A 26,999-nucleotide genomic window follows, 5' to 3' on the forward strand; every position below is an offset into this window, starting at 1 on the left:
AAAACTTTTTTTAATTTAAAACCCTGAGGGATGCAAAATTCAGGAGCCATTACAAAAGGATCTGTTTGCAGATCATATCCGTGGTGAGTCTACAACATTTATTAACCTTTCAAACACAATATGGTTAATTCCACAGCAAATCCTCTTTCTTTTAGTTTTCAGCTGATATTGAAAGTGATCAATGAGTACCAGCTTACTGTACATATTGGATTACTAAACAGTTAGCCAAATGTTACAAAAATATGGATTTACTCTTTTGTAGTTGGGTAAATCTCCCAGCAGTCCAATCTCCTCAGATGACCGTCACCTCCCGACTCTTCCTCTTGATGCAGTCCAGAGTCAGACTCCTGGTGCTGCCCTTACGTGTCCCCTCTCCCAGCAGAGGGGATGGAGGCGGCCCCGTTATGGTGCTGTGGGCTGAATGTAGTGAAAGACTGGAGGCATGTAGAGAAGCCTCCCTCTGCTGGTGTCTCATTGGCACAGTGTGGAGCTCCCACCCAGGCATCTGCTGGTCACCGGCTGCCAGCTGGTCCACAGGTTGCTTGCTTCTGGTTGGCTGCAGATCTCTGAGCAGCTCAAGCAGCTCCCTTTTCTCCAGCTCGGCCTCTGCCAGCTCCTGTCTCCTCAGACGCTCTGCTCCTAACAGCGCTCGCATGTCACACATCACACGGGACAGCTGATCCTGCACGGAGAGGACATGAGATTACTGAGCATGCATCAACATGGTTGACAACAAACAGGTTTTGGTGTTACTGATAGTATTGAATAAAGTATGTTAGGTCGTGACAGTAGTTCCACTTGAGAAATTTGTACTGAAAGATGAATAATTTAAGACCAACAGTAAAAAAAATAATAAACTCCCTGAAAATGTTTCAGTTTCAAGTACTAAATTATTAAATTCTTTAACAGCATTTATTGAACAATCCTTTTCCTTTTGAATCTCAACTTTTAAAACCATCTAAAGTACTTTCTCCCTAATAGACACACTGATAAATGTCAATTAAAGTTTGCATATTAAACTATTTTAAACATTGTATTAAATACAGAATTGCAACTAAAGTGGTACTAAAATGAAATTAAACTACAAACATCAGAAAACTGCTGATGAAGGTCATGTTATGTGATACGCTTTAGAACAAATACTAAATGAACCTTTTATTCATAATTATATTTATTATAATATTTTGTGGAATATTCAAAGGTACTGTTTAGTCTAATACATATTAAGGATATCTTGTGTTAACGTATATTAAATATTAATTTAACTAATAAAACATTTTTAAATGCACTGTTAAAGCTCTTACTAAAGGGAACTTGAGTAAAGTCTCAGTACCTTAACTCTTTACTTCAGCCCTGCTGTTATTACCTTTAAAAACCGAGGAGTAAAAAACATGAGAAGGACTGCAGGTCACCTTGAGCTCCTCCACGTCGTTCTTCAGCTGCGACTCTTTCTGCACCATGTGTCTCCTCTGCGAGTCCAACCGAGACTCCATCTCTCGTCTCACCTCCTCCACCTTGCACAGCATCTCTGCCCTGCCATAAGCATTGAGCAGGACATTACTTATGAACTACAAAAACAAATTTAATCTGCAGCAATTACCTCTGAGTTAAGGATTAGAAAATAGTGAAGACATTTTTACAATCACACACCTGAGCATCTCCACCTCTGTGCGCAGCTCTGCTACACAGTTGTGCTGTGATTGGTCAATGGAGAGCAGTGTGTGGCCGCAGCCGTTGATACATTCCCTGCTGCGGAAGTTACATTCTGACAGGTGAGCCTCCAAACCCCGCCTTTCCACCTGCACAGGACAACCTGCCAGGAGCACAGAGATGGATGAGGCCCCACATCAGGCAGCCATGTGCAGTTTTTTGCTTTGTAAAAGTCGATCACCAATTATGAAAAGGATTAACAGATATAACACACTTTATTTTAGTCTTTATATTTCTTATCTTATGTTATTTTAATTATGACAAGATATATTGAATACCGCACGTATCTTGATAAGCCATATTTTGATTCTAACCTCTCCTGCATAATATTAAAACTTTCTTTAAAATTATTTAATTATATGTGCTTATAAAATACATGTCTTTTCTACTGAAGCAGAGTGGAAAAATGAACAGATTGTTTGGTATAAACAGAATATGTGAAACAGTTTTCCACAAATAACATATTGACCAAACCAACTCCTTACACTCACTGCCCATCTGTCTCATTTTAGACCAAATTTGATACTTCTCACAGATCACAGCAGTCACAAACAGGAAGATAAATATCAGGTTAGATCTTGTGTAAAACATTGTGTTGCTTTAAGTGCTTGTAGTACTCAACACTGCAAAGAGCCACACTGCATGCACACACTCTGTAACTGTACCTACCACAGCGGTAACATATGTACTCTCCACCTGCCAACGACAGGTCACAGACACAAAGTGAGCACAATGGCCTATGCTTGTATATACATACACACTTTTAAATTGCTCATTAAAGAGTGATGGAAAGTTGACCCTGAATGCACTTTGTGTGAGGTCTGTGGGAGTCCCATAGGTGCATGAGTTTGGGAGGTATCCATGACAACAAAAGAACCACCTGTTGCTCCCACTCACAGCAGGTGTCACGTTACCTTTATATCCCTCACATTCACACATGGATAACCATTCATGAAGATACAAACACTACCAATAAACACAATAAATAACACATTACATGAGTTCGATGTAAGGTATCATACCTATGTTTGAGCAGGATATAAAGGCGAACTCGCACTCATCCTCATGTGTGTGCAGACTCTCCAGGGGGCAGACCACCTCACAGCCCTGAGCTGCATTCACACAGCGGAGCTGCAGGCGGTTCAGGTCATTACGCATGTACCTGCAGAGAAAATAAAGAGACGTAAAGGTGAGCATAGAGATCAGTATATGTGTGACCCACTCAATAGTAGGGACAGTAAACCCCAAAATCAGAAACAGTCTATATTTTCCCACCTACCTTTAGCGCTATTAATTAATCTATATTGTTTTGGTATGAGGGCGTAGAAAGGTCTGCCTTTTTTACATCATAATGGGAGGGAAAAATAACCCAACTACTGCAGCCAGTTTTATTAATGCACAGTTTTATAGATCTTGTGTTTTTTTATATTGTCAAGTAATTTTCTTGAAACTAGATAATATGAGCATCTAATCCATGAGTAGATGTCCGTTCCGTATGCAGGACAATACAGTTGGCAGGACTAGTGCTGTACAAACAAAATAGTTCCTTTATGAAAATACTCAAACTAAAATTATGTGGATTATCTTCATAATTTTTGGAAAGAGATATTTTAAATGTAAATGTTTGGCATTTTGAACACCACAAGCAGAGGGCCATGCATGCAGTTCCATTCAATATGAAATACAGCAGACATCTTTGGGCTCATAATCAGCATCTCATTACCAAAACAATTTAGATCGATAAACAGGACTAAATGGGAGAGGAAAAATATGAGTTGTTTGTATTTTGGGGTAAACTGACTCTATAAGAATGAGCATTAAAATAAAATGTCACATATTTACAAACACAGACCTGTACAGTGGTTTGAGACTCCCCACATCCAGGGGCAGTCTGTCCTCGGGGCAGGAGTGGTGATGGAGCAGCCAGCTGCTGATGCAGGCGCTGCAGTAGGCATGTTCACAGGGCGCCTGCAGGGGGCGCTCCAACACGTCTCGACACACACAGCACAGAAGACCCTCATTCACATAGCCTACAAACCTCTCCAGATCATAGCCCATCCTACAACCACACAGACAGATTATACAAACATGGCAAAGGTTAAGGGAAGAACACAAATCTCTGATCTGTTTATATTTTGTTCGAAGGCAAGACACTGCAGGCAAAAACATCACATTTGAATGCTTTGGTCAACAGTTTTTTAATGGTTTGGGTTTGGGGTATGTGGCTACCATTACAGGTCTACTTTTAGATAAGAGGAATAGGAAAAGATCCAAAATCAACATTTAGCTGTTTAGTTTCCTAAATTCAATAAAAGTTAGCTTTAAAGTGTGCCTGGTGAACATGGGAAATGTAATGGTGACTTCTATTAGTCATGTGTTTACTCTATTAACTTGTCATGTTTTGCTTAATGACATTATGACATTTTACAAAAAATATCTTTAAAGGCAATTTTCTAAAAATGAGTTTATTTCTTTTACGCTTAAACAGAATTTCCTATGTTAAAAAAACGTTGTCCCTCATGTCTAAACAAAATGAAACACTAATGTTGATCCTGGCTTCATTGGTTCAATAAATAATTGCAAGTTAGCACATATTTAATGCCTTATTTGCACATTATTACTTATATACTTCATTTAAGGAAACTGGGGAGGTATCATGGTGATATCTATTAGGTGTAGTTTGTTTAACCCTTTTAACCTATAATGTCTTCATTAACCGTCCACAATATATATAACAACATAAAATAATAGCAATAAAATTCCTACCTGATAAAATAACTTCATCAAACTCTTTCTTCTTCTTTCCTTTGGTTGATTTCGAATCCACTTGTTCCACCTCAGGAGACTTCCCTCTTACCTCTGCACAACTATTACAATCTATTTTTCTTCATTCTCCGTTTTTGACTTGAGGCTCCATCAAGGTGAGGGTCTCCTTTCCCTTAAAGCCCTCCCCTCCACCTTTGGGAGTGTGTCTCCATGGAGCGGTATCCCTGACAACCAGCATGCAGGACACAGGCAGGCAGCTGTCAGGTGAGATCAGATCAGAGACTCAGACAGAATTACAGGACATCAGACACCCAAAAAACAGACAGATTCTGCAGAAGTGTGTTTATCATCATTGTCTCACCAATAAATGAAAAGATTGTGCTGTCTTTAGAGATTTATGCTGTCCTTCAACTGTTTTCTCTCTGACTTAATGACTCACACTATTCTACATTACTCTCTAGCTCTCTGGATGTGGGATTAACATGGATTACACACTCTCTCTCTCTCTCTCTCTGATTGGATTACAGACTACACAACGTCAGATGGCACATAGTCAGACCACACAAATCAAAAAGCACTCCAAACACCTCAACTCCCAGTTGAGTCCATTAATATTATGAACCTAAACCTCTGACAGATTTACTGGTGAAATTAATATTCAGATCCTTCACCTAAAATAGGGAAATGGGCCACCCCACAATATAAATAATATTGAATTACAAGTGAAATCTGTCCATTTACATGTCCCATAAAGTAATGTCATACTTTGTCTCCCCTCTTGGGAAAGGAGATGTGTATTACAAGTTTAATTTTTTTTTTTTTGAAACCACAACAAATGTGTTGGGTAGGCTACTCTTTCTTTAGGGAAAGACACCAATAAGAGTTCAAATAAAAAGTAACATTTACCGGGAGGCTATTTTGTCTGTGTACCTGCGTATCAATTGTTTCCATTTCTTAAACCAGTTTACAAAACAAAAAAGCGACTGCAATGCTTTTTTGTTTTTGCTTTTTACCGATTCTAGCTTACTTAATGTATAGACTGTATGACTAAATGGCCAAACGATCTTTAGAGAGAGAGGCCGGACGGAACGCTCCAGAGATCAAAACAAAAGCCCTCGCCTGGTAAACGGCACCTGTGATAAGTAAAGGCATAGCCGTATGGTAAAGGTTTTAAGATATCGTTGGAGAGCTATTGAGACCTATTGAATGCCTTTTGGAACCTATACTGATAAGAATGGTGTAATACATATATTTGACCTTCTGTTATGAAATTACTTCCGAGAGGTCTGCCGCGCCCCTAGAACCTAAATTAGTTGGCCATTTCATAATGTAAAAATCTAAAACAAAAAAGCATTCCAGTCGCTTCTCTGTAACTTACTGGTTTAAGAAAGAAAAACGATTGTGCAACTGAATGTGTCATTATTGGAAATATCATATCTAATCGATAAAACCTCACAAACGAAATCATCTCAAAATTGTATTATTGTGATGTTTTAAAGGGGTGACGTGGGTTCAGCAAGGATGGTACTGGGTGTACTCGATTTTTACTCATGGATGACAGAATGGGGAAATTCAATGTCACCCTGAAAAGAAAATAACTGCAATGATTGAAATCAAGCGCACCTAGCTAATTTTGATCACGCCCACTTTTGGGATTCAACCAATCACGTTCTTCAAAACATTCAGCGGGAGAACACAAACAGAATCGAGAGTTTTAAGACGAGTACTTTTTATTGGAATACGCTGCAATGGTTTCATCTTAAATGTTTTCATTAGACTGTTGGTCCTATCGGGTATGTACGTCACGTTGTCACACATTATCGAACATGACATTATAAAGCCGAGTTTAAATATTGTCACCAGTGTTAACGACTGCTGTTAGCTAGCTGGTAAGCTAGCTTGCTAACATGTCACTCACTGTGATGAAGAGGGATCATGCAGGTAGAGCTTGATCATTTAGTAATTTTAAATAAACCAGATGTGTCAGGTCCAATCCTTTCACAGAGCTTGAAAATAATAGAAAGCTAAGGGTTAGTCGATTGTCAACCGGATTAATATAGAAACATGTTGGGATTAAATAGGTCATATTATCTTATTCTCAAGACAAATCACACCCCATATTAATGTAGACAAAATCTACATTAATATGTTGATGTCACTTTTACGTCAAACGAGTAGTTAGTTTTAACAGTGTATTTTAGTTGTTGGAATAGTGACGTAATGTAATGCTTGAATGAATGAATGAAATGTTACATGTCCATCACACCCTACCAGGACAAGATGTGTGTCTTAATAGTGACAAAACTGGTTTGAGCTGTAATTGTGAAAGTACTACTAAGATTATTTTAAAATACTCTATTAAAGCTTTAATGAATTTGATCATCATGAGGTTTGTATTTCCCTTTGTCTTAGTGTGTCTGAATGTATAGTGCTTTTTACCTTCTTCCTGTTGAAGACGACTGAACCAACACTGTAATCGAGAAAATAAACAATGATATTTAGTTGTGAGTCTACATTCTGGAGGACCCTTTTTTTTGTAAGAGCTTCTATATGTCCTTTGGTGTAGTGCCTACTAGAACCTAATGAGTTGCTGGTATGAATTATTGTATTAATATTCATTTCTTTCTGTCTTAAGGGTATAAACGATTGTTAGTTGCCAGAAGCAGAATGCGACGTTCAGGAGCTCCCAGCCAGCTCTCTGGTAACGCGATGAAAAAGCCTCGGTTTGTTTCCCCTGGAGCATCTACTTCTTTTCTCGCAGCTGAATTCAAGCCCCTTAGCCCTAAACCTGGTTTAGGCAATGCACTGGAAAAGGTACATTTTTTACAACATTTAACCCACCGTACAATATCTCAGTATTCTTTTAATTCCCTTCATCTTCATTTATCATCCAGTGTTGTTGTTTAATTGGCCTTCTTCTCATCCTGAAGGTCCAGAGAAGTTTAACAGCCCAAGCTCTGGGTGAAACAGAGTTTGATGCCCAGCCCAAAGCTGCCCATCCTGCTCCAGCCTTGTCAAGGGCCTTGGCTCGTGTTCTCAGTGTAGCAGAAAGTAAGGAAAATGAGGCAAAACGTCCTACCACTGTCTCGGAAGAGTACTCCAAAGACAACGGAGCAGCAGGTAAGACAAACCGACTTTCGGCTGGGACATTACGGTCAACAGTAATCATGTGTAGGCCTACCTATTTCACTGTTGCATACATTATCTGACATCATCTGCAATACAAAAACATAGACAGTAAACGTCTGGAAACGTACATATCACTGAACTACATGTGAATTAACATATTGGGAGATATGACATTTCGCTTTAAACATGGTTCTACATGTGGATGAACTGACACAAAAAATATCAAATCAAAATTATGCAAATTTGAATTTATCCTCTCTGGTTCGAATGCCAAGTATTGTGAATACCTATAACTGAATTCATTACTGCACAGTTATAATCTTTGTTTGCAGAATATTATAATGCATATGAAGAAGACTTCTTGTTTGTTCATTCAGTTCACTTTTTAGATGCAGGAGGCGTCTGCTTTCATTCTACACAACCACTGTAAAATCAAACTAAAAACGCTCTCCACATGGTTTTTATATTATCACACACAGTGAGATGCATTTGCAAACATCACCTCCATCGTCACATCATCGATGCTTTAACTTGACTACACTATAAACCAGTTGTGCGCCAGTTAAATGTCCTTTGAGTCATTTTTCACAAGTCTACATAAAAACCACGAGAATCTGCATTAAGTAACACGGCTCTCCTATTCCGCAGTGTCCTGCCTCCATGGCTAATAATAACACAAACGCGCACGGGCTGGATGTTAAACCGGGCGGGTTGAGTGACAGCAGGTCCAGCATTATGTAAATTAGCGGGGTAGTGCAGCCGCAGCGCGGGGAAGATTAGGACTGTGCTCGGGATCAGTGAGCCACCTCCTCTTGCGCGAGCAACTAGTGCCGCTGTTTTCCTCACGAAACACCACTCTGTGCTCGCCTCAGTTCCGTTTTTACTCGCTCCCTGAATTAATGTTTTAATCAAATGAATCCTTATGTTTTCAACCTTCACTGTAGACGGCATAAAATTGATAAACGCTATTACTGCAGCGGGCACGCGCAGCGCGCTCGCAAACCCCTCCCCCTTCACATAGTTAAGCCAGCGCTACATCATAGCGTCACTCACTTTGGGAAAATAGACCCCCTGACCCCTAATAACCTGTAATAATACACTACTTAAAGGCAGTGTTGCACAGTTGTGCGGGACACAGAGCTTGTGTTGCCGTCACTATCTTATAATATGGAGGCAGTGCTGTGCTCTGTGCTGTGCTTGGTTTTGGGTTTACAGAGACCAAGCTGTAAGTAGGTCGGGCTGGGCTTAAGCGGCTTAACTACGTCAGCCTAAGCTGGGAGGAATTCATCCAAAGCCCTCCGCGGTAGGCGGGGGCCTAAACGAGGCTGGCCTAGTTAAGCCTGATTCTTATTGTGTGCAGCACAGCCTGTTTTTGTTGTGCAACGTGGCTGAGAGGGAACCTAGGAGTAGAGTATAAATCCATGCACATTTTAGACATGGCATATATTTGATTTGGAAGGAAAATAGAAGGACAATTAGAGATATATGGGAATAAGACCAGAGTTGGTTTTATCACCGTGGACCAGGATAACCCAGCAGCAGGGACAAAAAAGACAGGTGGGAAGAGTGAGGAGCCTCAGTATTGAGAGTGGCTGCTGAACGGTGACCACCATAGGCTGGACTTGGCCTACGTGGGTCCGCTATGCTATAAGATGGCATCCAGTTCTGTGTTTTTATCCAGTATGGTGGGCAAAGCTCGCTCCTCCAACTTCACCCTCTCTGAGAAGCTGGACCTGTTGAAGCTGGTCCGTCCTCACATCCGCATCCTGGAGGAGCACACCAACAAGCATGCAGTCATCGTGGACAAAAACAAGTGCTGGGACACTGTTGCTGAGCAGTACAACGCTTTGGGAGGGGACAGACCCCATCGTACAGCTCAAGGCCTCAGGACCCTCTACAAGAGGCTGAAGGAGTCAGCCAAGCAGGAAGTGATGCAACGGAGACACGCCCAGCCAGAGTACAGAGCGAGCATCTCTGAGCCTACCAGGAGAATCATGGAGATGATCCCTCACCTGTTTCACCACGTACCCATCCATGAAAAGGACCAGGCACTGCGCAGGTACAGTGTGATATACACCCACCAGCACAGACACCCAATTAATATAGACCTGAACGTATAACTCGACAGTCAGGGGAAAGTTTAGCAAGAACATTGACAGTTTTAAGTCAGGACATTGACTCATCTGGTGGTGGAGGAGGGAAGGGAGGGGCTGAACTCACAGCTCTGAAACCAATCAGATAACACTCTGTGTACACCGTCAGGCTCAAGAGGAAAATACAGTATGTCCTGTTGTTATGCACTGGCAGCAAACTACTCATTAGTAGTTTTTATTTTATTCACATATTCATTTGCCACTTTAGTTTCAGGTCAATTGCAGTGTTTTTATTTGTTTGGACAAAGGCAATTACAAATCACAAATTCAACTCCAAAATTATTCTTTAAACTTGTTCCAAGTTTCCAGTGCTTCTTCAGCAAAATGGGCAGAACAACTGATATTGCCTCAGGAAAGCACACAGAAAACAAAAAAACCATAATAATGTAATTTAGGGCCTCTGTGGTGCTGTTCTCTGAGTATTTAAGCAACACTTAAAATTGTACATCAGATGTCTTAGGATGCCCCACATGTAGGAAAAACACAAAATGGCACCATGCCATCTGGATACTTTAAGCAACACCCTTATTGCATTGTAAGCATTGAGCCTCTGCATAATGCCTTTTGTGTAGCTGCACCAAAGAAGAGCCATAGACATAACAATGACAAATGTTATTTTCTGTTGGACTGTTACCAGCATAAAGGTGTTATTTTTACTCTGGTAAATCGCCTAATTTCCTCTTGTCTTATTTGTCAGTAGATCCTTGATAAATGCTGGTTAAGCATTCTCGTCTCACTTAATTTTTTCCTTTTATTCCATTTGTAGATTAATATACAGCAAGCACAGCTCTCCTGTGGAACATCCTGGCAGCAGCTCCTCTCTGGCTGGACTCCAGGATTACTCAGCAGCTGTCCCAAGTATCCCCCATGAGGTGGTCCAGCTGGACCCTGAAGAGGATGTAAAACCACCGCCAGACCTCTCCATCCTCTCCACGCACTCGGAGCCAGGGCTGGATGGAGGCCAGGAGCTGGAGGCAGAGCAAGACTTGGGCAGCGTTCACGATTACGAAGCATCCCTGTCCCCCGTCACTTCCTCCGTTAACATCCCCCTCTCCGCATCGCCGATACAGCTACGTTGTGACCTCTTTCCCAACGACGACTACCCTCACCACGAGCCCGACAGGTTTCGCTCTCTGCACCTCGCCAAAGAGGAGCACGAGTTGGTGGTAGCCAATCACAGGAAGGTTGCCCTGTACCTGGAGGAGAAGCGGGAGGGGCTGAAGAGGAAACAGGACCTGGAGGAGGAACTTCTGAGAGTCAAGATCAAAGTGGAGAAACTAAGGGCCGCTCGACTGAGACACGGACTGCCAGTTCCTCTATAGTGACCATGAACACACACATCAGTGATCGAAAAGGAGAGAAGCTGGGGAGCTTAAAGTGAGGAGAAGAAACGGAGGAGCTATCACACTTATTATTTTGATGGCCGTTTCAGAACTTCAAAAACTCAGTGCCTCGTACAAACACTGAAAGCCTGTTTGCATATCTGCCATCAGTCTGTGTATGCTTGTCATTGTTTAAATGTATCTTTATTTAAACTTTTTAACAGAAGCAGCAACACAACTTGTAAATGCCAATATAACAAACACTGTGACAGTACATAATAGGCAAAAAAAATGTGATTTTAACTTTTTGGAAAAGAATATTATCAGTAAAGAACGGCCCGTACCACGATGGTGCTTTTCCTGCCTCGATCTGTTCCCTATACGGTATGCATCTGTAAGCATATTATTATTATTGAACCACTACTAACTGGAGTTTCTTAAAAAGAAAAAACCCACTTGATCTAACGAATCAGATGCAATCAAATAAAAAAACATGATCTTGTAGCACTTTAAGGTAACCAAGCTAGTGGCGCTTATACAGTATTCTGTATGTTAAAAATGAAACATGAGCACAAACAAAGTTACACTTTTTAAAACTGAGAAATGTTCAGATTTCCAGGACTGAAGCACAGGTTAAACTGCCGAAGGCCTTAAACACGAGATGCTACTGATGACCAATCCTGTTCTGTGAGTTGCTGGATTTCCATTGCAGTGAGAGAAATGTTAGTCATACTTCTCTCTGGTTACTGAATTGATGGCGAGTCAAGCGATCAGAAGAAAGGAGATGTGGAATTGGATTTGCGATGTAATTGTTATTTAATGTATGTGACATTGATTGTATTGTAATGTTTGTTGGTATGTGAATGTTGTCGGTTTATTTTTACACTTTGTGCTTATGTTTACTTGTTTTTATTAAAAAAAAAATGCTACTGATTTTGTGTTTATTACAAACAGGCGTCCGCTCTCAAGATTTCAACCTCTCTTAGGAAAATCTTTTTCCTTACTTTGGTTGTTTGATGACAAAGGGTCCATACACTTTTGTTTCTAACATGGAGTAGCACTTTTTTTTCAGGCATGTGAATGTATGGGGGGGTTGGGTCTATCAGGTTTGGTATGTAGCTAGCGTGAACAGTAGACTGGTGCAGCAGTGACCCCTGCTGGCGAGTTGTGTAAAGTGTGTGTTAGACATTTCTCTAGTTTTCACCACATTGTATGTCTTTGTGTTGCAGGAGTGAATGGTGACCCTCAGATGAATTCAAGGTCAGTCGGTGTTTCCGCAGCGGCAGGCCCAGACTCTGGCTGCAGTCAGGAAGGAGTGCGGTACTTCAGTGTGATGTGGTGTAAAGCCAGTAAGAAGAAACACAAGCGCTGGGAGGGCGATGCAGTCCTGATCACAAGAGGACGCACAGCCACACTGAAAGACATGGAGGGCAAGGACATTGGAAAGGGTGATTAATTAACCAATGTTATACTTGCCATCGTAGTTCTTTGACATGCTTGGAAAGGGAGGGGTGACCTTAGTGTGCCATCAATTGGCTTTATCCCTAGGTGCCACTAAACTCTACACACCAGTCCTTTTAATCAAATCTTTAACATGCTACTTTAAATGTTGATTGAATACATACATAGGAATCATCATGGGTGAGAACTGAAGTGTACTCTGTACCCACACCTGGAATCGATGTTAGTGCTTACACCTCGAGTAGATTTGTTTACACTTTCTTATTTATTAACCTTCAAAAGTAACTGATGAAGCACGATTCATAATCTGTCTACACTTAAGGAAAGTATTGTATTTAATGCCGTATATTAATCATGACGTGATATACTGTGTTGTGAAATGGGTTCATTTATGTAAACAGGTTATTTTAATGTGCGTCTTAAATCTTAAACAAGTGTTTTTTTGTCCACTCAGGGACAATGAAAGGAATATCTACCATTTTAAGTATATTTAACAAACATTTCAAACTCATTTTTTCCCCCAACACACACTGTGTATGTTCATTGTGAATGCTTGTGCCTGTTTGTGTTTAGGTAGCGGCTACAAGGTGTCAACACTGGCCTCCCTGTCTGATGGAGAGACCCTGATGATCGGAGGGAAGGAGGTGGAGGTGATGGGGATCATTTCAGCTGAAGACTTTGCCAGGGGTCGTTGTTTCCTGGAGGTTCAGGTAGAGAAAGAGGAGCCAGTCACAAAGACGGCTCCACCTCCCTCTCGTGGGTCAGGGTCCAAAGCTTTCTGCTCCCCACTGCCGTCGGGGGGAGCCGATCACTCGGGGTCCAAACCAGAGCAGCAACAAACCTGCAAACCTCGCCATGACCCGCTGGCTCCAGGTATGAAGTAGTAATAATACTTGTTAATGATGTGTCATAATTTTTAGTAAACATGTTTTCCCAGAACGCCAGTACTGTTATAGGGAAATACTCAGAACTCTGGATCGGTTGCAGGTGCTCTGGTGATGCCTCGCCCCTCTGCGAACCACCAGTGGTCTAACAACAAAGCGGGGCTTCCTGTGGTGGACGTTGTTGTTGACCCGTACCTGACGACTCACCTGCGACCCCACCAGAGAGACGGCCTGCTCTTCCTCTATGAGTGTGTCATGGGCTTGAGGTGACGGAGCCGTCCTTGAACCACTTCTCTTCTCTCGTTCCTCTCATCAACAGATGGTAATAATGTGTGTGATTGTGTAGAGCTGTGGGGCGCCACGGGGCCATCCTGGCTGACGAGATGGGTCTGGGGAAGACCCTGCAAAGTGTGGCGCTGGCGTGGACGATGCTTAAACAAGGCCCTTACGGCGGGAAACCGGTTGCGAAGCGTGTCCTCGTGGTCACTCCTGGCAGCCTCGTGCACAACTGGGGGGCCGAGTTTAAGAAGTGGCTGGGCCGAGAGAGGATCAACGTTTTCACTGTGGATCAGGTGAGGAGAGGAGGGGAAATTATTTATCTATTGGCAGAAAATGACATGTGCTTTTAACAGATTTCTGCAAAAAAATATGTAACAAAATCAGAAACCCTTATGCGTCCCACAGAGGGGATGTATAAGGGTTTATTTACCTTAATCTCTATTTTAAGTCATTAATATTATTCAACCTTTATTGACTTGCGTGCAGGACAACAGGATAGAGAAGTTTGTGTTGTCTCCTCTGCACAGCGTCCTTGTGATCAGCTATGAAATGCTGCTGCGCTGCCTGGAGCAGGTATGTTCACCTTGTCTGTCATGTGTAGAATCTGCTAATAAATCAGCCCGTATTAACCTTTCATTCTATCAATGTATCGTTACCTCATGACTACAGGTACAGAAAGTGGAGTTTGGTCTTGTGATTTGTGACGAGGGCCACAGGTTAAAGAACAGCAGCATCAAGACGTCCTCAGCCATCAGCAGCCTGAGCTGTAGCCGCAGAGTCATACTGACAGGTACTCACTCCTGCTGAGGAAGATGGAGGAAAAGGATGGAAGTGTCTCTGACAACCAATCCTCAAAAAACTTGTCTTTGTGTTTTGCAGGCACCCCGGTGCAGAATGACCTGCAGGAGTTTTATGCGATCATAGAGTTTGTAAACCCGGGCATCCTGGGGTCGTCCACTGGGTATAGGAAAGTTTACGAGGAGCCGATTCTACGCTCCAGACAGCCCGCCTGCACTGAGGTGATGCAACCTCTGCTCTTTTGGCTTTTCCTTTCGATATACAGTAGTCACTTGACATACACAACATTTGGAAATCACCTTTTGTAATGATGTTTCTTTCCCTCTACAATAGCTATTTTAGAGACACAAACAGTTTAATTTAGGGACCAAATCTATGTTTTGTGCCCCCCAAAAAAGAAATATAGAATTACTTCCATTTAGCCGATGTCCCCGTCACATTAGGGGAGAATAATTGGATTTTGAATTTGTTTTCCAGCCCAGAAAAACTTAATTGACCCTCGATCTTTATATAGCTGCAACGGGACAATTGCGCTCTGAATGTTGTATGATTTTTTTCTTTGGCCTTCATGCATTCAACTCAGTGGTTAGATTAAATACACTTTTTATAAACTGTAAATGATCAGTCCATAGCGTTTGAAGTTATGGTCCCTGAACCAATTTCATTTCATTTTTACCTTCTATTATTGTCTGATTATTATGCACAAAAAGGAACCTGTGCCCACTTTCTAAACTCTACAAGCCTGAAATATCAACATTGTACATGGGCAACTTCATCTAGCAATAAACCTGATCTTGTTTCGTCTCTGTCGGCAGGAGGAGAGCGTTTTGGGGGAAGAGCGAGCGGCCGAGCTCTCTCGCTTGACCGGCATGTTCATCCTGAGACGGACGCAGGAGATCATCAACCGCTACCTGCCTCCTCGTCTCGACTGGACGTTGTTCTGCGAGCCTTCCCCTCTACAGCGAGATCTGTACCAGCAGCTTCTCGGCCACAGGGTCTTCAGAGCCTGCCTCCAGGGCTCCACGCAAACTCACACACACCTGGCCTGCATCACCGCCCTGAAGAAGCTCTGTAACCACCCCGGGCTGCTGCTCTCCACCGTCAAGGTAACGCTCTCTGCTTGTAGCGAGGGGATGGAAACAACGACCATCACAAATAGGACAAGCAAATACTGTAAAATCGTTTTTTTTAGAAGAAGCTCAAACTTATTTTGATCTTGCCTTTTTAAATCATCCGTGATATTATTTAATATTTTTCATATATTTCAAATACATGTTTTGTGGTTTGTTGATTTAAGTTTGGTTCACTTGTAAAGCTGTTTGAGCTGCAGTTAATGTTATTAATGGGGCTTTATAAATGATCTTATTGTCATTATTATTCTTATTGTTAATATTATTAATAATAATACATCTGCATCCAGCCTCTTAAGATTTTGATCTGATATTATTGCCTTATGTTGTAATTTATTCAACTCTGAATGTTTCAGTGTTTAGAGTACTGTGTTTCTTTTTCAGGAAAAACATGACAGTGGTTCGGTGGAGAACACTTTATACGACGGCCTGGTTGAGCTCTTCCCAGAATCCTACTCTTCAGGTGGACTCAACACGGCTGACTCTGGAAAACTTCTGGTGCTGTCGGACTTACTGACCACCATCAGACAACTCAACCCCTCAGACAGGTGTGTGTGTGTGTGTGTGTGTGTGTGTGTGTGTGTGTGTGTGTGTGTGTGTGTGTGTGTGTGTGTGTGTGTGTGTGTGTTGTGTGTGTGTGTGTGTGTGTGTGTGTGTGTGTGTGTGTGTGTGTGTGTGTGTGTGTGTGTGTGTGTGTGTGGGTGATTTTTCTGTATTTAAGCTGACAGAGTGTGTGTGCCCCTGCAGGGTGGTCGTAGTGTCCAACTATACAAAGACACTTGACTTGCTGCAGGACTTGTGCGTCCATATGAGCTACACCTTCTGCCGACTTGACGGCCACACCCCCACCAGCCAGAGGCAGCGGCTGGTCGACGGTTTTAATAGTCCTTACTCTCAGAACTTCCTGTTTCTACTGAGCTCCAAAGCAGGCGGGGTGGGGCTTAACCTAATCGGGGCATCCCACCTGGTGCTGTATGATATCGACTGGAACCCTGCCAATGACATGCAGGTAACACACACACTGAGACATGCCTAGAGAGGTAAAAGTCTCTAACACTGTTTCTCTGTGTTTGGTCTTCTGTCTTTTACACACGCACATACTTCAAGGGCCTTCACACTTTACCTCTTTGGATCGGGTCAACAGAATAATGCGCTTTTGTTTAGGCTGGTGTGAAGGCTGTCAATTAAACACCGGGTCACGCTGGCCCTTAGACTCTCATGTACTTGCATATCCACCAGATGGCGCTGTGAACATTGTGCGGTTTCTTCCCTGAACTTTTTCCTCCCTTCTGTGTCAAGGCCATGGCTCGGGTGTGGAGAGATGGACAGAAGAAGACTGTGCACATTTATCGTCTCCTCACCGCAGGTCAGAAAACACATAAACGCACTCAGTCAGCCATAATCTTCAGCATATCAGGATCCAGACTCAAGCTTGATAACTGGGTGTGTGTTATTTCCTTTCAGGCACTATTGAAGAGCGTATATTCCAGAGGCAGGTGTCCAAGCAGGGGCTTTCTGGGACAGTGGTGGACCTGGGCAAAAAGGCAGAGCACACTAGCTTCTCCACCAGTGAGCTGCGAGATCTTTTTAGCCTGACAGACACGCTCTGCCTGACACACGACCTGCTGAACTGCAGCTGCAGCATGGACGGCTCAGTCCACGGTAGGCAATGAGGCGACACACACTGACGCCATATTTAAGTCTTTAAAAGGACACTTAGCCTCCCAAAAAATGATTTGAATATATTGCTTATTTCTACTTACCTTCAATTTGTGAAGAAAAACTGTTTTACATGCGTACCTTATCAGTGAACGTCAAATATAAACGACTGAGGAAAGGATTGATGAATCTAAGTAAATGGTGGCCAGTTTTGACAACAGCAAATCATTTACAAACAACTGCAGTATTATCCCGGTCTCATGGACCCATTGGTATGCTCTACTACTACCTCCCACACATTTTTGTTGCATTCTGGGCGGTATTGAGCATTCAATTGGATACATGGGACTTGAATTATGCTGCAAGAGTTGTTTGTACAGTTAAAGATGTTTTGATATGGCTTTGCTGTTTGTTAAATGCCACACCCATTTACTTCTATTCATTTTGGGATTCTTCCTTCACTGTGGAGGCATGCGAGAGAAACTTCATTTCCCTTATGAATTGAAGGTACGTGTGGTGTCATTTTGGGGATTAAGAACTCTTTTAACTCCCTATTTTCTTCCTCCTCAGCTGTCGAAGAGGAAGACGAGCAGGTTTCTGCTAGACCTTGCCAGCTCGGTCGTCAAGGTGACCGAGGGGGGGCGCCGCAGAAGCCTCTCAGCATGTCCGAGCTGATGCAGTGGAGACATTTCTCCGGTGACACACACACCTTCTCAGACCCGTACCTCGATCTCGCACGGAAACACATCACCTTTGCCTTCCAGACAACCATCTCTCACACAGCCCCGTGAAAAGACTCACACACACACACACACACACACACACACACACACACACACACACACACACACACACACACAAAACCTTGTTTTACATGTTTTCAGGCTCTCTGGGCTTTGTCAGTAGACTGGCTACGTGATATGCCTAAACACTCAACAGTGGGCACTGAGTGATGTTACTTACATTCTATGAGTTATTTTAAACATTTTTTCTTAATTTATTCAAAGTAATTTACTGCAAAACTTCATGAAATAAATGAAATTCAAAAGGCAGATGTGTGAAAACAGGCTCTTAAAGTGTTGAACATCTGCTATTGACTGAATAATTCCTCCTGCTAATATGCGTGTTTGAATGAGGCAGATTAGAAGTGTTTGTGTGCCAGGTATGTTTTATATCCTCATTGAGTAGATAAGCACGCTCGAGGGGTACTCCTGTGTCCATCTACAGTAATATTTACTGCGATTTAGAGGATTTATGTTGTTCAGAGACGTGTTTCGTTGACACAGACCCTGGGTGGTATGGAGAGAATGTGTATACAACCACCCATAGAAAACACTCCAGTTCAGGGCCGTCTGCATCAGGAGCTTCATCTTCCAATAAAGAACATTTTCTGTTCAGTGAATCTGATTTAGGGATAACTTATTTTTCTTTTCTTTTCTTTTTAATGTGGGCCATAGTTTGATCTGCTCAGTCTGTCATTTTGCTAACACTTGTTTGCTCTCAACACAAAGCTGTTGTGTGGGAGTTATATCGTTGCATGTGGGAACGTCCTGAATCTACATATGATTTGTGCTCGCGTCTGTCAGATTGACAGAGCTCCAACACAATAAGACTTTCAGGTAAAACAGGGTAATTATTATTTATGGGATGCTCACCACTCTTGTCTGATTGTTCAGTACTTTGTTGTGTAATAAACGGGTCCTCTCTCTCTCTCTCTGAGATGTTTAGCTTTCCCTTTAGTGATTATGACGGCTGTTGCTCTGCAGCCGGTCAGTGTGTGTGCCATACTAGAGGTATCCTTATACCACCTTTGTGGCCACAATGTGAATTTAAACTGCTGATGACAGTCCAGTCTCTGGAATCAATGTCAGCTTTTAGAAGCTCATCAATTTAGGATTGTTGAACCAGACTGAGAGTCTGCAGCCATGCTAGCGGCTCCAGAGGTTATTGAGGTTATTCAGTCTGGACATGGCGTTATCATGGCCAAAATACATTTTATACTATTCAAATTGCTCTCAAACCTGCTTGAATCACTTTATCTCACAATTAATCAAGAAATGAATGTAAAAAGATATGTAGCACTGAGAGGTTTAGTGAAGGTGCTCCGTATAGTGGCTGGTAGGAAAGGGACTCCGCATGTTGTTTTTTCATTAAGGCTCTTTTGTCATCTGAAGACTTTCACGATATCCTGATATTTGAAATTCACCACTAACACAATATCTTAAGTGTTTCCTGCAGTAAAATCCTAAACTGTCTTCCATCACCCCATGCCAATAGTAGGGCTAAAATGAACTTATGAATATGAATGAATAATACAGAGTACAGAAGTTGAGAAAGGGAAACTGATTTCCTACAGACTCAGACATGAACCAATGGTGGCTTAGCAACTGTCACCCAAGCAACTGCCCTGGCCTAGCTTTGACAATGTAACATACTGTATGTTATTCCAGAGCCTATTATGTGTTGAAGCACTTTGTCATTGGACACGTGTCAGGGAGAGGACTCTTTCTATCAAAGCAGGATATTGATCCAGATCACTCCTCCAGTCTCGTAGGCCACGTGCTGTTGTGTGCACGAGGAGGATTTGAGTACTGTGTGAAGCTCTTAGAAGCCGCTGCTGGCTGCATCGCCAATCCATCATTTAAGCCATGCGGTCCAGCCGGACGGCTCAGAGACCTGGCGTTCAGATTGAATGAACAACTCTCCAAGCCGAAGGGTCAGGAAGAGTTACAGTTGTTTTGATGGAGAGACTGATTCACAGATTGGGAGTTATTCTCTGTGATCCCAGGATCTCTGTGGAAGATCTGAATCTGCTGTAGAAGCCAAGCCTCTGGTATCAACACAAGTTCACAATTCTCATTTCAATAATATCAGTCCTAGATTTATTGATGGGGCAGCAGCACCAGAAGCAGATGCACTCTCTTCTTCACAGGCTGAGTTGATGGAACCAAACTGGTTACACTTGAGTTTGAAGAGACTAATCTAGACATTAATTAGGGACAAGTTAAGAGGCGTGGCTCTTATGGTAACATGGTGAAAGTTTACTGTCCTTTGAAACGCCATTTAAGGCTCCGCTTCCTGTCTGCTCTCCTTTCAGATGAGATGACATGATGATGATTATAATATGCGTCACTCTCTAATTAATGCTCTCTTCTGTACTGCTTTCTTTATAGATGTAAAGAGATACAGCAGAGGGTAAAAAAGCCAACGAATGTCGACCAAATGTACTTTAATTCCTTATACCTCCATATCATTTAAAAGTCTTATTTAGTAGTGAACGTGTATCCAACATAATGTAAGGTAATTCAGTGCCTGGTTTGCCTCTCTGTTTATCCTGTTTGCCAAGAGCATTCAACACATTGTTGATCTTCCGTTGATTACACAGAGTAACAAGTCATCTATTTTTCCCCACATTTCAAATTTGATTTAAATATTTTTGAGGTACAGATGACAAGATATTATAAGATGTTTCCTCCCTGACCTCACTCTATGATGGTCATAGAAATCTGAAACTAGGTCACTGCAGCCTTTAGAAGTTGCTGTAAGAAAGTAAGAGAAGAGATACTCAATATCTAGTCATTTAACTGTCGCAGCTCTGTATCAAATCAAGATCTTGGGCACGGCCTTCAAAAAGCTTCATTTATAAGATAAGATATACTTTATTGATCCCTAAATTGGGGGAAATAAAAAAAAGACTAGAAAATAAACTATTATACAATATAAACATCTGGAAATATAAGATTAAACAGAACAAAAAAAGTGAAAATATAAAAGTTGATTGAAGTTAAAAACCTATAGACTTATCGGACAAAGAAAACACTAATGAAGAGCTAAATTACAGCTAACACAATATAAAAGTGGGATACTATTTACATTTAGTGTGAAAATGGCATATTAAATGAGAGCGAGAAGTTATAAGTTCAGTTAACAAAAGAGAAACTATAAAGCAGTGAGTCATCTGCCAGCCAGAGGTGAGTTATTGCTGTTGGCAGGAATGTTTGAATTTACTGGAATTTCCCTTTAGTGAGGACAACCTCGTTCGACTGTCCCTGATTTTAGTTTTGAATATTCACCCCTTTTTTCCCTTCTCTTGATTTTCTCCGGCCTTTATTAAGTCACAATGTCTTTTGTTTTTGCAAAAACGCTACCTAGACAAGGTGGTAGCAAAGAACAATCCCAGTGTGGCGTTATGGCTAAAGTCTAAGTCCTGCCATGACCTCTCGGTGATGTAGGAGCCTGACAGACACTATGGTTTAACTCTTCATCAAACCTTTAAAGCAAAGTACAACCTGGAGAGACGAAAATGTGGAGGTCTCTCTCTGAAGGGGTAAATCTTGAATGGTTCAATCCTCAGTATTCAGACTGAGCCAGCCTGGTGTACGTGAGAGGCGTTTGCAACTTTTCTCCAATGCATCCACATGCTGCTCCCTAAAGCAGACTGAGTGGAATAGCACAGCCTTTGCAATGGACTTGATGCAAAGACTTCATGTGTTTATGAGGCATCCATTTTGGAGGATAGAAATCAACCGATGGAGAATGATGTGATGTTTCTGTGTTTTGAACAAACGCATTCATATTATCCGTTTCTCTCCAGACTTCTCTCTCTCCTCATCCTTATGCTCTCATCCTCAATGGCATATTAAATGAGAGCGAGAAGTTATAAGTTCAGTTAGCAAAAGAGAAACTATAAAGCAGTGAGTCATCTGCCAGCCAGAGGTGAGTTATTGCTGTTGGCAGGAATGTTTTAATTCACTGGAATTTCGCTTTAGTGAGGACAACCTCGTTCGACTGTCCCTGATTTTAGTTTTGAATATTCACCCCTTTTTTTCCCTTCTCTTGATTTTCTCCAGGCCTTTATTAAGTCACAATGTCTTTTGTTTTTGTTCTCTCCTGACCTTGTAAAATAAAGCAAGTTTCACAGCATGTGAAAAAAATTAATAGAAGGAAAGAGGTCTCAAATTCAGCTCCAATCTATAGCCATCACTGTGACCCTGCAATGCAGCCAGCCGGAGCAAAACCCCGTCCCCCCCCCTTCCTCTTGATCCTGGTCCTGCTCCAGCACTTACCAAGGATTTAATGTTGCCCCATTATCTGTCTGGCAGATCAGATCAGCGCTTTAATACACAGCAGCAGGTCTCACAGATGACGCCACAACCCAATAGAGAAGTCCTGAAAAACAACAGCCGAAAAATCTGTGTAATCCCACAATTGCTGTAATAGCTCTCTGCGTTCTCTCTTTCACACACACAGTGCTTTGGTAAATTATAATCTGATGTTCAGGAGTTAAGAGTGATGTAATGCCGGGTCTTTCTGGACCAATGTCTATTTTGATAGACGGATTGTAAACAAAATATTAACAGGTGGTTTACAGCCATATAGCAATGTGCTGCTGGCGGTGGATCTCAACATGCTAAGCCTGTTCTCAAAGCTTTGTTTTACAGTAAGTCCTGATAAAAAGCTTTGTTCTGATATTCTCTCACACTGAGAGAAACTGCAGAAGACAAATGTCTTTCAACTACCAACAGTACGAACAAAAGAATTACAGTTTATAAACCTGCCATGAAATTAATCCAGGGTGTGTTTAGGTGTCAAATATGGAACCTGTTATCAGCTTTAAGCCACATCTTGTATCTTTCAGGTTACGACCGTCTGACACTCCTTCTTTGCTTTAGTGCTAATAAGACAACAACATGTCTTTGTCTTTGTCTTGGCCATGCTCCTGAAAGTTGTGACCAGAATCACGTGTATTTATTTAACCTGTCAGCCAAAAACTGTTGAAACTTACTTATTATTATTTTAGCAAGGATAGTTTTTAAATCTCAATAGCCTGACAAATACTACTTCCTTGTATGTTATCTTTAGCAGCTGTAGAGTACAAGATTATTGGCCTAAGAGGTGATGTAGCATGTCTGTTAATCATCCGTCACGTTAAACAGGCAGCCGCCATGATTTGGATCTATTCATGTTGGCACTTGCCAATGAGACATCAATATTTGAATGATTCATATACAAAATAATTCCTTCAATGGAGCAATTAGTAAGCAGATGCATTTACTTGCATTTAGATACATATTTTTTTACTTATAAAATGATGCTATAACTAACGATTTTGTTATGAAATGAACACCAGGTCAAGTATTATTATTTCATTGATTGGTCTTTAAAATAGAAGATAGAAAAATAAAACAGTAAAACTAAAACCCAAAGATGATAGTCTCTAACTGCTAGCTTGTTTGGCCAATATTTAAAAATATTCTTTAAATGTCATAAGATTAACAAAAGCAGTTGATTTTTTCAATTAGGAAGCGCTTGGTATGTAAAGTGTGACATCTTTGCTCTAGAAATGATCTCTGCAGACAGTGATGTTTCATACGTCCCATGTGTTTCCACTTTACCTCAAACTGTTATTTTTTTCCAGTCTAATGATTCCCCCAAATTCCTCTTGACAGCCAGCCACATTTTGCATTCTGAAATGTGGAAGGATCAATGCTGGAGAGTAAAACTGTTGCTCAGTTCGCTGAGGGTTTGTTACACGAAAATACACTTTAGCCATCAGTGAATTTAAATTGAACCTCCTATCCCCTAAACTGCATTTGTATTCATATTTTTTACTTAAAAACAGGGAAGAAAATAGAACAAATATTATACAAAAACTGGGTTTTATAAGACAGCATTTGTGTACGAGATGTTTTTTTCCAACCGAAGCAGCCTTTTCAGTCCACAGAAATGTAGACACATGATCAAAGATTCTACTCCCACTCCCTTTGTACTCCTTTCTCACTCTTTTCTTACTTTCTCTGAGACTTATTATACCCTTTATTGGTGGTGGTCATGGAGTTCTTGTAATCCATACAACTACATTGTACAGTATATAGCATGCATTGGTTACAAGATACATCCGAAATGCAGTGGACACATTTTTGAGTAGTTTACACTCAACATGAGACATAAAATACATGAAAACATTTTAAAAAATCGACACAAAATGTAATTCAATGACCTATCTTGCATTTTCTTCCAAAATGTCTAAAGCTATAAACCATTCCATTCGGACATCATTTGAGGGCTATATATGATAATGGACAGGTTAAATATATTTTCACTGGGTCACATGGCATGGAGGCCATTGAATAAAAACCAAGACTTCTATGCAATACAAGAGCACATCTATTAATCTGCGGAAAACATAATCTATAATATATTCAGAGAAGATTTATTTTTAGATTAATTTTATATCCCAGTTGCACAACTCCATACCTAATGGAGTGGGTGTACATAACCCGAGAGATGGTCGGCCAGTGTGCAAATGAGTCAGAAAAGTAAATACCCAGTACATCACAGTGAATACTCATGCTCCACTTGTGTCACCCTCCCCTCCTCCTCCTCCTCATCCTCCTCCTCCACCTCCTCCTTCCCTCTACTCTTTATATAAACTGCAGGGAAACCCCATCACAGCTTTAGAGACAAACTCAGATGGAGATTACTGACAGTCTGCAGCAGGCACATTATAAGGACTCCAGCAGTGATTGTCGCTCCGGAATTTACGGTCCAAATATGTTACAATGCTCCTGTGAACGTAGTTTTTTAATGCGGGATACACCTTTTTGCATCTGACCTTTATAGTGGACAGTTATATCTTGTTTTGTTTTTTTTATCGGGCAGGGTGCAATAACTTGCTTAAACTTTCTAGTTGAGGCTGTTTTCCCTAGTTAAAGCTGCACCTAGGTTAAATCCCACCGGTTAATCCACTTCATTTTAACTTTGAATCCCCGGCATCATGCTGTCCAGTGTGCGCCGGCACAGCCTCCGCCTGCAGACTGAGCTGCACCGGTGGAGCATCTGCGACCCGGGCAGCCACCAGCTCACAGACAGCCTCCTGGCCCGGGTCCCCGGATGCATCTCCCGCTCCAAATCCTGCACCAACTCCGCCAGGGAGTCGGACGGGAGTCGCCTGAGTTGGTCGTCCTCAGACTCGGTCATCTCCACCGACTCCGCCGGGGAGTCTGCGGAACCGTGCAGCCCGTACCGAGTGGTGCTGTTAGGGGCCAGCGGGGTCGGCAAGACGGCCTTCGCGAACATCTTCGCCGGAGCAGCGGACAGCATGGACAGCGATGACTACGAGCTGTGCGGAGGTGAGGAAAAGATTAGAAATATAGCTATAGTGAAACTTTATTTTTGACAAAAACAAACAATCCCCAAAACTAAATGACAAAACTGATTATTTTTTCATAATTTTAACTAGAAAAAGGTCACCATTATGTCAGTGTTGATTACTTTGCCAAGTTAACGACAATAATAAAGAACAATCCTGCTACCATTTTTCATAGAAGTCTACTCTTTCACTAATATAGTGTTCCCATTTGTTTGTTATGTGTATCTTTCCAGAAGAGGTGTGTGAGAAGGAAATTGAGGTAGATGGAGAGCCTGCAAATCTTACTCTTCTTGACACATGGGATACAGAGGTGAGACAGAAACTGCTGCATTGACTTGTGTGACTCAGATGAGGCCACACTGCACATATCTAAGTGTAATTATTGAATCTAACTGTTTGTGTTTGTGATTTCAGACTGACAGTGAACGTGCTCCGGAGCCCTGCATGCACACAGGTGATGCCTACCTGTTGCTGTACTCTGTGACTGACCGGGCCTCGTTCCTGAGAGCCTCTGAGCTCAGAACAACCCTGCGGTGCGTCCGTCCTGCTCAACACACACCGATCATCCTGGTGGGGAACAAATGTGACCTGGTGCGACGCAGAGAGGTGTCTTTCAGTGGTGAGGAGACAATCCCTGTCTGTGTGTAATGAGCACTTTTCACTGTAAGGTTTTTTAATAACTCATCATTGGCTTTCTGTTTCAGAGGGTCGTGCCTGCGCTGCTGTCTTTGACTGCAAGTTTATTGAAACCTCAGCCGCTATGCAGCACAACGTGTGGGAGGCTTTTCAAGGCATGGTACGACAGCTGCGTCTACGCCGAGAATCCAAGGAAGCCAGCAAGCATCGTAGACACATAAACTGTAATGCACGTCGAGAGAGCCTCCCTAAAAAGGCAAAACGCTACCTAGACAAGGTGGTAGCAAAGAACAATCCCAGTGTGGCGTTATGGCTAAAGTCTAAGTCCTGCCATGACCTCTCGGTGATGTAGGAGCCTGACAGACACTATGGTTTAACTCTTCATCAAACCTTTAAAGCAAAGTACAACCTGGAGAGCCGAAAATGTGGAGGCCTCTCTCTGAAGGGGTAAATGTTGAATGGTTCAATCCTCAGTATTCAGACTGAGCCAGCCTGGTGTACGTGAGAGGCGTTTGCAACTTTTCTCCAATGCATCCACATGCTGCTCCCTAAAGCAGACTGAGTGGAATAGCACAGCCTTTGCAATGGACTTGATGCAAAGACTTCATGTGTTTATGAGGCATCCATTTTGGAGGATAGAAATCAACCGATGGAGAATGATGTGATGTTTCTGTGTTTTGAACAAACGCATTCATATTATCCGTTTCTCTCCAGACTTCTCTCTCTCCTCATCCTTATGCTCTCATCCCTGCCAAACCTCTCGCCTGTCGTTCTGTCAAGGTGCTGAGATTTGTAAGATATTGATGATTAAGTATGAAGATGATCATTTAGTGGTTTCTTTGATTTAATTTATAATGTGTTTTATTTTTGACTTTGTTATAAATAACAGACTGATGATGTATTTTGCTACTTGTATGTTT

General features: G+C 41.9%; 4 protein-coding genes across 6 annotated transcripts; 3 read left to right on the plus strand and 1 right to left on the minus strand.

Moving 5' to 3' along the window:
* Nucleotides 1-29: 29 nt before the first annotated feature.
* On the minus strand, nucleotides 30-5,945 carry rnf41l (ring finger protein 41, like). 2 transcript variants are annotated; one of them, XM_063879937.1, is made up of 7 exons: nucleotides 5,734-5,945; nucleotides 4,477-4,733; nucleotides 3,563-3,769; nucleotides 2,733-2,872; nucleotides 1,651-1,813; nucleotides 1,413-1,533; nucleotides 30-682 (listed from the first exon to the last, which is right to left on the minus strand). In XM_063879937.1, exons 3-7 carry the CDS (start codon nucleotides 3,766-3,768, stop codon nucleotides 293-295), a joined length of 1,020 nt encoding a protein of 339 aa, XP_063736007.1. In that variant the 5' UTR covers nucleotide 3,769; nucleotides 4,477-4,733; nucleotides 5,734-5,945; the 3' UTR covers nucleotides 30-292. The 2 variants fall into 2 exon arrangements, with proteins under 2 accessions (XP_063736007.1, XP_063736006.1); XM_063879936.1 differs by lacking the exon at nucleotides 5,734-5,945 and adding an exon at nucleotides 4,838-4,939.
* Nucleotides 5,946-6,150: 205 nt separating this feature from the next.
* Nucleotides 6,151-18,343, plus strand: rad54b (RAD54 homolog B). Its single transcript, XM_063880396.1, has 16 exons — nucleotides 6,151-6,269; nucleotides 7,112-7,290; nucleotides 7,407-7,596; nucleotides 12,310-12,528; nucleotides 13,115-13,414; nucleotides 13,529-13,691; nucleotides 13,772-13,997; nucleotides 14,191-14,277; nucleotides 14,374-14,494; nucleotides 14,584-14,723; nucleotides 15,318-15,608; nucleotides 16,017-16,180; nucleotides 16,380-16,641; nucleotides 16,932-16,998; nucleotides 17,097-17,294; nucleotides 17,862-18,343. The coding sequence occupies exons 2-16, from the start codon at nucleotides 7,144-7,146 to the stop codon at nucleotides 18,080-18,082; spliced, it is 2,796 nt and encodes a 931-aa protein (XP_063736466.1). The 5' UTR covers nucleotides 6,151-6,269; nucleotides 7,112-7,143; the 3' UTR covers nucleotides 18,083-18,343.
* LOC134862454 (fibrinogen silencer-binding protein) lies at nucleotides 7,721-11,998 on the plus strand. The gene is made up of 2 exons (XM_063880397.1): nucleotides 7,721-9,664; nucleotides 10,525-11,998. Exons 1-2 carry the CDS (start codon nucleotides 9,258-9,260, stop codon nucleotides 11,078-11,080), a joined length of 963 nt encoding a protein of 320 aa, XP_063736467.1. The 5' UTR covers nucleotides 7,721-9,257; the 3' UTR covers nucleotides 11,081-11,998.
* Nucleotides 18,344-24,765: 6,422 nt separating the features above from the next.
* Nucleotides 24,766-26,999, plus strand: gem (GTP binding protein overexpressed in skeletal muscle). 2 transcript variants are annotated; one of them, XM_063879596.1, is made up of 4 exons: nucleotides 24,766-25,423; nucleotides 25,680-25,753; nucleotides 25,858-26,062; nucleotides 26,148-26,999. In XM_063879596.1, the coding sequence occupies exons 1-4, from the start codon at nucleotides 25,069-25,071 to the stop codon at nucleotides 26,429-26,431; spliced, it is 918 nt and encodes a 305-aa protein (XP_063735666.1). In that variant the 5' UTR covers nucleotides 24,766-25,068; the 3' UTR covers nucleotides 26,432-26,999. The 2 variants fall into 2 exon arrangements, with proteins under 2 accessions (XP_063735666.1, XP_063735665.1); XM_063879595.1 differs by having other exon boundaries at nucleotides 25,677-25,753; nucleotides 26,148-26,997.

The sequence above is a fragment of the Eleginops maclovinus genome, chromosome 3, assembly GCF_036324505.1.
Source record: "Eleginops maclovinus isolate JMC-PN-2008 ecotype Puerto Natales chromosome 3, JC_Emac_rtc_rv5, whole genome shotgun sequence".
In the NCBI taxonomy this organism is placed as follows: domain Eukaryota; kingdom Metazoa; phylum Chordata; class Actinopteri; order Perciformes; family Eleginopidae; genus Eleginops; species Eleginops maclovinus.

Bases quoted from the DNA above. Each gene is read 5' to 3' on its own strand.
- rad54b (XM_063880396.1), top strand. From the start codon at position 7,144: ATGCGACGTTCAGGAGCTCCCAGCCAGCTCTCTGGTAACGCGATGAAA. The intron at 7,291-7,406 runs GTACATTTTTTA...CTCATCCTGAAG, and splicing joins TAGGCAATGCACTGGAAAAG to GTCCAGAGAAGTTTAACAGC. The intron at 12,529-13,114 runs GTGATTAATTAA...GTTTGTGTTTAG, and splicing joins GGGCAAGGACATTGGAAAGG to GTAGCGGCTACAAGGTGTCA.
- LOC134862454 (XM_063880397.1), top strand. From the start codon at position 9,258: ATGGCATCCAGTTCTGTGTTTTTATCCAGTATGGTGGGCAAAGCTCGC. The intron at 9,665-10,524 runs GTACAGTGTGAT...TTCCATTTGTAG, and splicing joins AAGGACCAGGCACTGCGCAG to ATTAATATACAGCAAGCACA.
- gem (XM_063879595.1), top strand. From the start codon at position 25,069: ATGCTGTCCAGTGTGCGCCGGCACAGCCTCCGCCTGCAGACTGAGCTG. The intron at 25,754-25,857 runs GTGAGACAGAAA...TTGTGATTTCAG, and splicing joins TTGACACATGGGATACAGAG to ACTGACAGTGAACGTGCTCC. The intron at 26,063-26,147 runs GTGAGGAGACAA...TTTCTGTTTCAG, and splicing joins CAGAGAGGTGTCTTTCAGTG to AGGGTCGTGCCTGCGCTGCT.
- rnf41l (XM_063879937.1), bottom strand. From the start codon at position 3,768: ATGGGCTATGATCTGGAGAGGTTTGTAGGCTATGTGAATGAGGGTCTT. The intron at 1,534-1,650 runs GTGTGTGATTGT...TGCTTATGGCAG, and splicing joins ACAGAGGTGGAGATGCTCAG to GGCAGAGATGCTGTGCAAGG. The intron at 683-1,412 runs GTGACCTGCAGT...CTCTCCGTGCAG, and splicing joins ACGACGTGGAGGAGCTCAAG to GATCAGCTGTCCCGTGTGAT.